Genomic DNA, 13,926 nt, shown 5'->3' with positions numbered 1-13,926 from the left:
ATTTCCACCCTTGTCTGCTTCTTCACGTAAACTTTTGTAACATGTTTTCAAAATACAATTTTCACTTTGTAATAATTTAAACCAAAATTTAAAAATTCTAAACCAGCGAACAATGTTCATGGGCAGTCTGTCTGTTTCTATATACACCATACCATTATTTGTATTTTTCCTGACACCCAGTACAGACTTCAAATATTCCAAGTGCACTTTTTCAACATCCTTTGCACTATGGCTACCCCAAACTTCACAACTGTAATTAAGTATACTTGCAACATATGTATCAAATAAGGATAACATTGTTTCTGTGTTTAAATACATTTGGCTGACTTTAGATTTCAAGGAAAACATTGCTTTTCTGCCCTAGCTGGCCAATTGCTTTTGTGTGGTGCTAAACTTTCCATTGTAATTCATTAAAACACCCAGGTATGTGAATTTATCAACAATTTCTATAGGCTCCCCATTCAGATGCCACCTTTCATTACTGCTAATTTTACTCCCATTTCTGAAAATAACTATTTTTGTTTTTTCTACATTCACTGAAAGATCCCACTTTGTGGTATAGATAAAAAGTGTATCCAGCATGCTCTGCAAATCATTAGCACTTTCGGAAAAAATAACCATGTCGTCTGCATACATCAAGACAAACAGATTTAATTCTTGTATTTGTACAGGGATCATTCCTTTTGTTAAGAATTCGATCTCAAAATCATTAACATATAATGAAAAAAGTATGGGTGACAATACTTCCCCCTGTAATAAACCGATATCATTTTTGAAAACCTCAGACAACATTCCTGCTGATCTGACACAAGACTTCATATTTTCATACATCACACGAATAATACCGAGTAGTTTCCCCTTTATGCCAACAGTGCTAAGTTTTTTCCATAATTTTATTCTTTCAATTGAATCGAACGCCTTTTTAAAATCTATAAAACAGCAGTACAACTTTTTTTTCTTACATAATGTCATATCAATAATTGAACTCAGGCTAAATATAGCCTCAGCTGTGCCCCGCTTTGGCTGAAAACCAAACTGCGCATCGGTAATAACATCATTGGAATTTGACCATAACAATAATCTCTGGTTCAAAATAGAAGTAAATAATTTACAGAAACAACTAACTAAGCTAATACCTCTATAATTATTTGGGTCTAATACATCCCCTTTCTTTAGTATTGGAACAATGACCGACTTTGACCACATTTGAGGGAAGAAACCTGATGAAAAAATGCGATTAAACAATTTGTGAATGATAGGTACAAGAACATTTTTAAATTCAATAAAATATTCATTAATCAACAAGTCCGTTCCATGCGATTTTTCTCTCTTTAATCGTTTGATAGCATCGGTGATTTCAGTTTCTGTTATTTCACAGTCAAGTTCTTCAAAAACACAGAGATTGTCGTTCGCACGCTCAGGGTTGGTAGTCGCAGTCGTGTTCGAATTACTTGTTAGTTCCTTAAAGTGTTCATAGAAGACACCAGGGTTAACATTTTTGGGCTGTCCCTTTTTCCTTTTAAATAGTCTGTAAAATGCCTTAGGGTTGTGTTTGCGCATACTATCAAGCATGTTCCCTTCTGCGCGTTGGTATCGTCTTTTTAATTTCGATGCTAAAGCTTTATATTCCTTCTTTGATTGCATGAGATTTTGATGCTTTACAGAGTTTTTATTGCGATTGAATAATCGGAGGTCACTCCTGTGGACATTGTATTTTCGTTTCAGCTCAGTGGTTACCCATGGCTTGTCAATAGGCGATGATACGTTTGAGTGAGCAATTTTACGCTGATAGTTTAGTCTAGATTTCAGTGCGAAGAACGGCTCCATAGCATCCGCGATCTCTGTTGTAAAATGGTCCACAGACGAATCAATCGTTCCTTGTTGCTCTTCATCGGGTGTTTCAGCTGCTGTCTGTAAAGATTCCACACACGATATCAGTGCACATTTGGCTTTTTCTAAAGAATCGGCATCCCACCTAACTTTCTCAAATAAAGGTAAATCGGTATTATTAGGCCGCTCTTCGAATTTAAAATTCCCAGCTTTAAGTTGAAGATGTAAAGGTGCATGGTCTGAGTAAGTGGTGAAATTGGAGACAATGAATTTATCTATTAACTCGAATATTTCCGGGGTAGAAATACAATAGTCCACCACACTTAAACCCCTCGCTCCCATGAATGTATAATCCCTGTCCATTGCTTGTTTATGTCGTCCATTTAATATACGTAGCCCACTGGATTTACACATCGATAAAAGTTTGGAACCGTAATCGTTCAGTATTACATCAGGGTTGACTCGAACCGGCAAAATACAGTCGTTCTCATAAGTGATCATTTCGGCCACTTCACTTAAAATATCGCTGTTAAGTATATCATCCGCTATGAAATCAGCCTTGTTTGAAGTTCTTGCATTTAGGTCCCCAAGTATCATCACCTTCCCTTTAGCCAGATATGACACTATTTGATTCTCCAATTCACTAAAGATATCACAATCATAAAGTCGGTAAAAGCTTGAATTACTTGGGGGGATATACACACATCCTAGGTATAAATCATCATCCAAATTCCGCAGCACATTTTGAATTTTAAGTCATATAATGGAATCGTGTTGGTTTTTGACAAGTTTCACAAATTTACAGATACTTTTACGGATCATAATAACTGTTCCACCTCCTTGAATACTTTTGCTCCTTTGTCTAGGGAAAAAGTAACAATCAAAACCATCAATATGTTGGTTATAGTTTTTTTTCTAGCCAGCACTCAGTCAAAAGTATAATGTCGTATGTGAGAATGAAATTTCTGAAATTTTGCTCTGTAATTTTTGTGGAAAACCCTCCATTAATATTCCAGGATATTACTTTCAAATTTTCACATGGGGTATTCTCCTGTCTGCCCTATGCATCAGCATTCGAGTGACCGGTGTATTCGACTCCGTCAATATAGAGTTTGTCTTTAACCAGTTTCGTACTTTTCCTATTACGCCTTGCTTCATTCATAATAGGAATCAACATTTTCCTCTTCTCTTGTATTTTCTTTGGAAACTGTTCCTGTATACTGAAGGATGTTCCTGCTAATCTGTTTGCCTTCTCCCTCACTTTTTCTCTCATTCTGTATGAGGCAAATTTCACTACTATGGGCCGTGGTTTTGTCCGTTCTTCGTTCCGCCCACCCAGTCTATGTGCTCGTTCAATATTTTCGGACACTGAAGGAAGTCCTAGTTGATTCTCACAAAAATCATCTATTAGTGTTGCGCAGTTCTCTCTGCCATTTTTACGTTCCGCTAATCCAAAAAATAATAAATTATCCCTCATACTTCTACACTGTAGATCGGGTGGCCCGGGAGGATTTCCCCGAGAGAAAAAAAATTTGACAAAATGCATCATCAAAGTGTTAATCAAGTTAACATTCAAAGAATCCTTGGTAGAAGATATAAAACCAACACTCTGTGACTTTATTCATTCACTCATGTCACTGGGAAGCAAGTTTGTTTGAAATCGTAATTTTTGCAAAAATAAAAAAAAATCGGGGTGGACCCCCTTTTTTTAGGGGCGGGCGGGGATGATAATCTATCAATTAATCTTAATTGGCCTAAGTTAAAGAACGACTAACACCCGTGATTGAGATGATGTCATGCTAATGAAGACAATGCAGGCCCTTTCCTTTCTCTTGCTTCTGTCTTGAATCTGTTTTGCAAATCAGCCAATAGTCTGGCGCATGCCTGACCCAATTTCCGCTACGCTACATTAGGCTACCTGACCCTAATGTAGCGTAGCGGAAATTGGATCAGGCATGCGCCAGACTAATCAGCCAAAAGGATTTGAATTTTAACATGCAAGGGCAGTTCAGTTGCTATATATATTTACCATGCATTTGGAATTCTATGTATTTGCTTCCAATGTGACTGTGAAACTTATGCTGTTTTACTGACAGTACTAATTGCATGGTTTTCATCGTTTGATTTTTATCAGCTTCCTGTCGGTTTTTTCCACATTCAAGACACCTATTCTTCCCTCGCAGCATTAGGATTAAACAGAATATACTGAGTAGAACATTATTATCTCGGTGTCATTTTGTGTCGTTCGTCACGTACCTCCTGTCAATGCGTTGCTTCCATCATAGGAAGTCGGTCATTATGGCGATGTGTTAAATTGTTCATCCTGTCACGTTACGAATCGATCGCCAGTATACTTCACACCTTTATCTCATTAAGAAGGTAAACCGAGCTTTGCTCTCGTATTATATATACCCCACCTCTGTTCTTTTTTCACACTAAATAATAAAACTGGCTAAATCTAAGCTGCGATGAATGTTTTTTTTTAAACTGAAAATACCCATACTAATGAAAGACTTTACAAAATATATATTATACTGAATTATAAATTAAAATACTATGACCATTTTGGATCCGACAGGAATCGAAACCCTTGAGTTGCGAAATTTCACAATTTTGATGAATAGGTGAAGGTAACAAACAGTAGAATGAATATTCATTTAACTGGCGGCCGTCATATAAATCAACTAGCGGCCGTCACTTAATTTAAATGATTTATATGGCGGTCGCCAGTTTCTCAAAAGGAAACGGGTGCAATCCCTCTCCAATGCTTAGTAATATGTATGTGATATACAATTAAGAGCACTGAATTATTGTTTTTCGATTGTGCTGTTAATTTACAAAGTTATATAAATGTTTGTGATATCAAATGTCGACAAATTCGCGCACGAGCAAATAATATACCAACGTATAAGGCACGTAGAACCAAGGAGCGGACCCTCCACTTTTTTTGATAACGTTCATTTTCCGATGCAAAATAAATTATTTTCACATGTGAAATAAGATTAATTGGCGGATTGGCCCACACCCCACTCTTTCGGTGGTAGTAATGAATGGTAAAAATGTAATAACGAATGAACTGATGAATTAAGGACGAACGGAGCCCCCTCCCTCCAATTTAGGAGTACAAAGTTTGGGCAAAAAAGACATTTTTAGGTGTTTTTTCTGCTTGTCAACAATTGTAAAAGACAATTTCTCCCCGACTGTCCCTATACATGTACTTTGAAAAACAATGCTATGTGTTTGCGTACTATTCTAAACTTTCCAAAATAATTACTCAGCAATAGGCCCCTATGAACGAAATTGTTTTTCAAATTGGTAGCCGCCATGTATAAATTAAGTAGCAGCCGCCAGATAAATTAAGTGGCGGTCGCCAGTTAAATGAATATCAATTCTATACCCTGGCACCTATCGGCTTCCGTACAGTGATACTCCTTTTCCTAAATATACATTTAGTTTTTATACAGTATTAGCAAAATTAAAGAAGCCTCTCAGATGATAAAGACAATAATCACTATGGTAATTACTACATTCACTTTTTAAGTTACAAACCACTCCTTATTGAATTATGTATAAACATCGGTTGAAATATCAAATGACATCTCCATGCCTTGCACGAGTAGCAAACAAACCCTGCATGATGTATCAGTATAATTACATCTAAGCTGGATTTAAATCAGGGGTGTCTTTCTGATACATGGATTTACACACATTTCGAGTCCAGCTAAGCCCAAAACATATCAATAATTTTTTTTTACACACATTATCAAATTTCATGATATATGGCGAACTTGGTCAATACTGCATGGAAATTGAAATTAAAACGTGCATGATATCCTACTGGTCAAAATTAATTAATGGAAAAGAAACAAAGATTGCAAATTCACTTTATAAATTGAGATTTATCTTAATTCAAGATATAAGAGGGAAAATTGATTGGATTGAAAATATTAAAAGCATTTTGAAGTCTTGTGGACTTTCTCTAGGGTTTAATTCTATCAAACTGCATGTAATGCATGGTGCGTAGTTCCATGTAATGCAAGGTGGTTAAAGGCGAAAGTAAAACTAACATTAATTGATCATTTCAAACAAAATTGGCATTCTATGCTTAAAATTTCACCAAAAGCATTAAACTACAGAATTTATAAAGAAAACCTGAAATTTGAAATCTTGATTTATTATCAAATTTTTTTGTAGATTCTGAACATGCAATCAACATCTACCAACTGAAAGTGGGCATTGGACCAACATACCAAGGGCATAATGTATACCTACTGTAATTTACAATAGAATAGAGATGAATTTCATTATGTACTGACCTGTAGCTCAAAAACAAAGAATGAAATGTTATCACCTAATTATAAACAAATAAGAATGTTTTCACTTTCTAACAAATCATGTCCAACAACACTGCTTTTTTTGGGTTTTTAGAAAACTCTGTACATATACTTTCATTAAGAAAATAAAATGTGCTCCCCTATTTAGAATGCCCATACTTCATATTAATAATAACACAATTGTATTTTTTTTTACTTGATAAGTGATATGTCACGCATCTATTATTTGTAAATGTAATATGTGCATGTTACAGCTCTCTGTTTCTGTTACATTTCTGTATACCATTGTATACTTGAGAGAGATAATGTGGGTAAACAATATATGTATTTGTATGAATTAATGAGTGTTGTAGAACATAAATGGTAAAACAAGGTAAGTGCCTGCAAGTCTTTTGTGATGTGTTACATGGCACTGCTGAATTTCACACCACACACAAAAAAGAATAATTGGGAGTGCTTTATACATTTCTAATACCGAATTTGTATTAAATTTTAGAACTAATTCTTTACTCTGATATAGTGAGTTATGGCTGTATTTGAACTAAATCTACTGTTCCCTATAAATTGAAAACTACTGGAAAAACTCAATTTAATTCGAAAGGAGATACGACAAACTTTCTTATTTAATGATGACAGTTTTTTTTAATACATGAAAAGAAATTATTTTACCACATTTCACATCTTTATATAAAATATGAATCTTTACCAAAACTACATTTGATAAAATACAATCTAATTAAAATCAGCTGTTTTCAATCTGATACCACTTGAGAAGCGGTAGTGGATTAAAAATAGCTGATTTTAATTAAATTAGATAATATATACATTGTATCTAGATTTAAAACAGTCACATACATGCACATACATGTACATGTGTAAGTATTTCCCAATGTAAACTGAGAAATTCTAAAATCGTTTAAGGACTAAGTAACACAACATCTAATCCACGACACAGACAAGTGTGAAATAACAACTGGTTCTAAACCTTCTTGGGGAAAATAAAATTCAACTAATATATAAAGATAATCCAGCTTGAAATCTCAAGATCTATGAAATTTAAAAATGATGCAAGTACCAATATTTAAACATTACCTGGTACCAATAATTTAATCTGCCTCTTATAAGAATAACATTTATAACAATAATGAATTCTAGGCATTAAAACACAGAAAGGATCTTTACATATATAAATTGCATGGTTATTGGCCTCAGTGTCGGTCATTACAGTAAACTTCATAGAAACAAAACCTGTCATATATAGTTTATCACAGTATTCATTTTCATTTCTATCTTGTAGCCATTATCCTCTCTCTTGTTTAAATCTACAGGTAATATGATCTTTCTGATACTATTAATCAAGCTGTTCAACACATATCACTTTTCACAAAATCTGCTGAGCATACCTGATAATAAATAGATTAAAATATCTTTAATTCGCCTGTATCTGCACTTTACACTAACTAATAAATACAGGCATGATGATTTTCAGATTTGTAGCAATGCCACACAGGACCTTCCTCTGGCAATATTGTCACACACAAGAACCTATATCTACATCTATATCCATACAATATACAATAAATATTACAGTATATATATATACTGAGATCCATGTCCTATATATCTTTACAACTACCGATCACAACTGACTTATTTTCTGAGCTCTTGTAAATCCCAGAGCCCTTAATAGTTTATTACAAATCACATTTAACTTTCCGAGCCCTTGCGAATTCCAGGGCCCTTAGTCGTCTTGCATACTCTTCCTTGTCGTAGGTGGGGTATTGGTTTTGGTACTCGCTGTGCCAGGCGGTAGTCTCCTTGGAGAATTTAGTGGTTTGTATGTTCTTTTGTTTCTTTTTCTGTAGGAGAATTTTCTTCCTTAGGTCTTCCAACTTTTTTGCTCTGATGTAGTTTTGTTGCCTAGCTTTTACAGCAGCTGGGTAAATCTACAAACATGTGAAGTTGTAAACTATAGATGAACACTACTAAATCATTGTGTAATATACACATGTAATATACATGTATTTGTAAAATCTAGTACTTTGATTCAAGTAATATAAGTATATAGAGGAGAACAATTCAGGGTAACAAAAGACCTATAGGGGAGTACAATTCAGGGTAACGAAAGAAAAGACCTATAGGGAGAACAATTTTCTGAAAAATGCCATATTGTTATTACAGTGTATTAAGTTTCTTTAATATAATTATTTTCCGTCATACATTATCTGTGAATTTTTCATATTTTCATTTCAAACCTATAATCTATTATCTACAATGTTGAAATATAATATAATCTTGAGAGTTGGCCTAAACAGCATTTTCCCCATTTAAGCACCAATTTTGGCTTTGAAGTCCTTCAAGGCAGGCCTGCCTCAAGATTTTTGTTGTTCATAATTTGATAGGTTACAATTCTATTAAAAAATATTTTTAAACAGAATACCAATGAGTGATTATGACCATCATATTATTTTTAGGTAAGACAACAAAACATTAAAAACAAGAAGCCCAGGGTCCTTAACAGTCATCTGAGTATCATAGCCCATACAGGGAGTCTCATATTTGCATTTCAGCCTCAATATAATGGACTCCTTTGTGCACATGTTTACGATCTTTCAAAATATGCAAACAATTCCTATTCATTTACAGAAGAAGGAAAAATGAAAGTTTGAAGCATATAAATCACTTTTTACTTCCCCCAACTCCTGACCCCCCCCCCCCCAAACCCCCAAACTCCTGCAGGGTTTTATCCAGCATCTAGCATCTAGATGTTACTACCCATTTTATATTTAAGGGGAATTTTTGAGAATGCAGTCATGAGCTTTCAGGGGATGGGGGACATCCATGGAATATAATATCCACAAATTATTATAGCCATATAATTTGATTGATAACTCATTTTATCTATATTGTAACTAAGTCTGACAATTACAAAAAATGACTTAGAATATATAAAAATGATTTTGGTAGAAAATTCTCATACAATTTTGTCAAGTTTCTACAAATGAAGGGGAGTTTTTATATGTGGAAGGGGAAGTATCCATTTGTTGCCAAAGGGGAAAGGTACCTTTTACCGGTAGTAAAAACAACCTAGATAAATCCCTGCCATGGGCCGTTAATTCAATAACCATGCATTTAGTTAATCTCCCATGATTGTGAAAGTAGAGAAGAAAAAATAATTTTTTAATACATTTTTATCATGTGCCATATTGGCCCTGCCCAAGGGTCTGAACTCCTGACCCACGAATTTCACAATTTAGTAGAGAGCTTCATGAGCATCAGAATCATGCATTTAGTTTTTTCTCAAATATATATGTGATTAGAGAAGAAGATTTTCTAAGGTCTAATACATTTTCACTAATGGTCATATTGGCCCTGGCAAAGGACCTGAACCCCTGACCCAGAGGCCATGCATTTCACATTTTGATAGAGGGCTTTATGGACATCATTACCATATGCATTTAGTTTTTCTCAAATATATATGGGTGTATAGAAGATTTTCTTGAGATTTGATACATGTTCACTATATGGTCATATTGGCCCTGCTGTAGGACATGAACCCCTGACCTAAAGGCCATGAATTTCACAATTTCAGTAGAAGGCTTCATGAACATTATATATCCATGCATTTAGTTTCTCTCCCAGATGTCTGGGAGTAAAGAAGAAGGTTTTTGAAAATATATATGGCCCTTTTTTAAGCATATTTGGCCTTGCCAATGAGGCACCAGGGATGGTAAGGTAATAAATTTCACAATTTATATTTGTCTTACCTTGAGATGCTTCCCACCAAAAATGTTAACAGTTGGCCTTGTAGTTTTAAGAAGTTAAAAGTGTAAAATTGTTAACGGATGACACACAAAGGACGAAAACCAACAGCAATAGGTCACCTGAATGACTCAGGTGGCCTAAAAAGTACTGGTAACCAAGGAAACTTTCGTAAACAATGCACAAATTTCGAAGAAAGGTAAGTCCAAAAGCAGATATTTAAGGTAGCTCACTACACTAAAGTTTATACTCTGTACGACACCACGTCACAAGATGGCGATTTAAATGTTTTGTGAAATTATTTGTATCGATCGATTTGTTTGTCTATCATTGTAGCTCAGTGGTTAAAGCATTGGACTGGTGAACTGCAGATCTCGAGTTCAAATCCCCAAGAGTCTTTTGCTCATATGTGTTGAAATCATTTTTGTTTGAAAATCATGTTTTTAACCAAATTTGTATATTTTTTGCCTTTTTGGCATATAGACTTATGGTATATCATCATATCTTTTATGATTAAATCAATTCGTACTGATTTGTGAAACTATTTCTGGGTGTAGTGAGCCACCTTTAGCAGCACCTAATGTTTTCCATGATGTTCATTAAGACCAAAAATCAAATTCAAGGATTTTTAAAATTCCAAGACCTATAAAAATTGAAATCATGTAAAATAATGAGATAATAGTCACAACACCACTAAAATTTGTGAAGATCTCATATAAAAATCATTTTTTTCTCTCTTTAACAAATGCTTTGTTTTACTCAAGTCTGGTGTTAAACCAATTTAATTAAAATTAGATCTTCCATCTGCTCCCCAGTTTTCGATATCGAAAACTGGGTAGCGGAGGGAAGATCTTATTCTAATTAGATTGGTGTTAAACAAGCATCAGATAACAAGACACGTAGAGCCAAGAATAGAAAACTATGAACACAAGCTGAATTATAGCTGCTTAATGAATAGTAATAAAAATCAATGATATAGTACTTTGAAGATTTAATTATTGCACACTTATATACACCATACTCAGAGAGAATATAAGAAGCCATTTTGAGTCAGCACTAATTTAAAATAGGTGGATTTGAAGACAACAATGATTAGAAAATATGGCACTTGCACTGATAGATTAGTATCTGTAAAGGATATGTATGCTGAATAATATATGCCTCGACATACAATTTGATCTGTATGTAAAACTAGAAAGAATTGTTTTAGCATACTAAAACTGATGTCTCCCCTTCCATTTTCCATAGTTTTTAAAATTTTTTTTTAATAGGGATCATATTTAAGTGGTCTTATCATGGTTTACCCACATACCAAATTTATATCAATGGCCTATGCTTAAAGTTATGGTCCTGACAACAAAAATGTAAAAAAAAATATTCTATCATCTTTGAATAATATAATTGAAATTCCAACAAATTTCATGTTTGACCGAACTTCTTTGCCGCAGAAATGTACAGAAACTAAGATTTACATTTAATTTATGTAATCCAACTAAAATTTCAAATCAATTTCTTTTTCCAACACCGTGTCTGTATCAATATCAGCAGTACTTCATATAATTATTTGAATTGAAAATGTTCCAGGCCAGAAAGATGTTTTACACTGCCCATAGTTCCTACTAAACTGACTGTCATTGAATGAATGATATGAAACAGAAGAATTAGTTTGTTCTATATGTAAAATTATCAGACTGTCTTGAGGCCCAAACCTGTGATAATTATGTCTCCCCTTCCCAGAAGTGTTTTTAAAAACACAATGATCTATATACACATGGTTGCAAACAAAGCAAAAGATATATACTGGTGGACTGCTAGATAGAAAGCATCATTCATAAACTAGTTTTGCTTCATAATCTGGACAAAAATATTAACTAGCATTATTTAACTTACATCAGTTGAACAGTGGACATTGTGAGTTCTTTTGTTCCCTGTTTTGAGTTCGGAGTCACCACTGCCATACAGTACAAAAGGGGGTTTATCACAGGAAGCAGAGGAGGAGGGCCTCGGAGACGCTGATGATAAAGGACGCGTCATAGACTCCTGTGGTTGAGAGGACGAGCAGGCTGTTTTGGGACGAGGTAGGATCTGTTTACTTCTGTCAGGACGCCTTGGTCTTTTAACAAATATCTTCTCATCAACGTTTTTTGGTGCTAGAAATTCCTCTAAAAAATAATGAGTGATATTTCTACATCAAAGATTCATATAATAATCACATGATTTAAATGTGAACAGAAAATTGTACACCTGCAAATTTTACAGACATTTATTTTATTTTTAATGTAAAAATATTGACTTTGTATTATTGAGTATAAAAACAATGAAAACATGGGATAATTTGTATAATTACTAAAGATCATTATGAAGAAGTACATCATACACACAAACTAGACATTCACTCTTTTAGCATTTTCTAATTTAACTCATATATTTTAGGTTTTTATGTCAGCTTTTCATGAAAGGTCAGTGCTTTTACCAAGAAATGAAATACAATGAACAGCAAAGGTTTTTACTGACAAAACATTGGTAAGTGTAAATATTTTGTGAAACTTTCCACAAACATAATCATTCTCCCAAGGTCTCATAATATAAAAACCTTACATTGAAGAAAGACACCAAATCTTAACGAATTCCAATCAGATTATATATTCTGTCATTTGAATTCAGTGCAATGCAAAACAGTGAATATATTCCTTATTTAAAAGGACAACATCCCTACCTTTGATTTCGTATTTGTCTTGAGATGGCTTTATTCTGCCATTGTTTTTATTCTCAGTACAGCTATATTTCTTCAGCTTATTCTTAGCTAGTTTTGTAAGTTCCCTACTCTCTGATGTTTGCCTTTCAATCAAAACATCTGATTTTTCTTGTGCTCCAACCGGTTTTTTCTGTTCATCATAATTCACAGATTTTTCTTTTTTTATTTCCTCTTCTTCCAATTCCTCTTCAGTGTCATTAATCTCCTCATCCTCTTCATTTTTCATCCCCTCTTCTTTTTCCATATCCCTTTTTTCATCTTTCTCATCTATTTTCAGGTTTACAACAGGTATATCTTCTTCATCTGGTGCCTCTGTTTTATCATCCAAATCTGATAACCAAGAAATGGGTGTGTGAGCGTACTCAAGCTCACGGCGATGGTGACGATACGTTAGTGACTCGTAATACGTAGGAATGTTTTTAACTAGAGAAGCTGGGCGGTATTCTCGCCTGTATTCAGATGCTTTAGATACCATGCTGTATCAAAGAAACAGAATCTTTTCCCTCTGTACTTTACATTTATCCAAAAATTTAATGCATTACCATCAAAATCTGCAAAACAAAATACAAAATCATAGAATTGATTGAGAGTTAATTGTTGTAAACATTGATTTTTAAAAGTTCTTTTATCAAAATTTTAGTTTTCAAAAAATGCTCAACACTATTAAATGCACAATATTCTCTGTTTTCAACAAACTGTCATTTATTGATTACAACAGGCCCAATATTGGTCACCTGAGTATTAGTGAAAGGTATCACTAGCCCCAAGGACTACAATATCTATAAAAACGTTCATGTTCTGCATATATTTAAGCTAAATTCTAATATTCAGCAGTGGTATAAAACAAGACGTGTTGTTAAGACACAAATGCACCTGAAAGTGTCCATACTGATGAAAGACTTCACATATTTTAAAAATGTATATATATTTCACCCCACTTCGCTTTCTACCCCATGCACATAATCTACAGCTGTCTGAATGTACTTAAACTCAACTGCACAGGTATAAGCATTCATCAGGATACGTTTGATCTTGTCACAAATTGGCGCCCCGCTCAGCAGAAGATAAAACGCAGCATTGAAATGCACGTGCGTTTAAAATAACGAAATTAATAAAAAAAAAATTCCACAAATCATTGACGGTTTACCTTAGGATTCATAATCATGTACAGAATATGATCTTCTAGATTCGATGCAATACATGTTTACACTTGTAATTTGAAAATGAAAGCGGAAGTTTAAAATA

The 13,926-nt window shown here is 34.1% G+C and overlaps 2 protein-coding genes across 3 annotated transcripts; both read right to left on the bottom strand.

Annotated features, from left to right (window-relative positions):
• Positions 1-2,890: 2,890 nt before the first annotated feature.
• Positions 2,891-3,307, bottom strand: LOC125651298 (uncharacterized). The gene has a single exon (XM_048879869.1). It carries the CDS (start codon positions 3,305-3,307, stop codon positions 2,891-2,893), a length of 417 nt encoding a protein of 138 aa, XP_048735826.1.
• Positions 3,308-6,779: 3,472 nt separating this feature from the next.
• On the bottom strand, positions 6,780-13,926 carry LOC125649866 (centriole, cilia and spindle-associated protein-like). Of its 2 annotated transcripts, none has more exons than XM_048877700.2 (4): positions 13,829-13,926; positions 12,643-13,232; positions 11,817-12,088; positions 6,780-8,110 (listed from the first exon to the last, which is right to left on the bottom strand). In XM_048877700.2, the coding sequence occupies exons 2-4, from the start codon at positions 13,154-13,156 to the stop codon at positions 7,859-7,861; spliced, it is 1,038 nt and encodes a 345-aa protein (XP_048733657.2). In that variant the 5' UTR covers positions 13,157-13,232; positions 13,829-13,926; the 3' UTR covers positions 6,780-7,858. The 2 variants fall into 2 exon arrangements, with proteins under 2 accessions (XP_048733657.2, XP_056022797.1); XM_056166822.1 differs by lacking the exon at positions 13,829-13,926 and adding an exon at positions 13,555-13,720.

This window comes from Ostrea edulis, chromosome 5 (genome assembly GCF_947568905.1).
Source record: "Ostrea edulis chromosome 5, xbOstEdul1.1, whole genome shotgun sequence".
Lineage (NCBI taxonomy): Eukaryota > Metazoa > Mollusca > Bivalvia > Ostreida > Ostreidae > Ostrea > Ostrea edulis.
Note: the sequence above shows the minus strand (reverse complement) of the source record. Positions and strands in the feature narration are given on the sequence as shown.

Coding starts and splice junctions, on each gene's coding strand:
- LOC125651298 (XM_048879869.1), bottom strand. CDS start 3,307: ATGAGGGATAATTTATTATTTTTTGGATTAGCGGAACGTAAAAATGGC.
- LOC125649866 (XM_048877700.2), bottom strand. CDS start 13,156: ATGGTATCTAAAGCATCTGAATACAGGCGAGAATACCGCCCAGCTTCT. Junction 12,089..12,642: donor AGACAAATACGAAATCAAAG/GTAGGGATGTTG, acceptor ATTATTTTTTAG/AGGAATTTCTAGCACCAAAA. Junction 8,111..11,816: donor ATGTCCACTGTTCAACTGAT/GTAAGTTAAATA, acceptor ACATGTTTGTAG/ATTTACCCAGCTGCTGTAAA.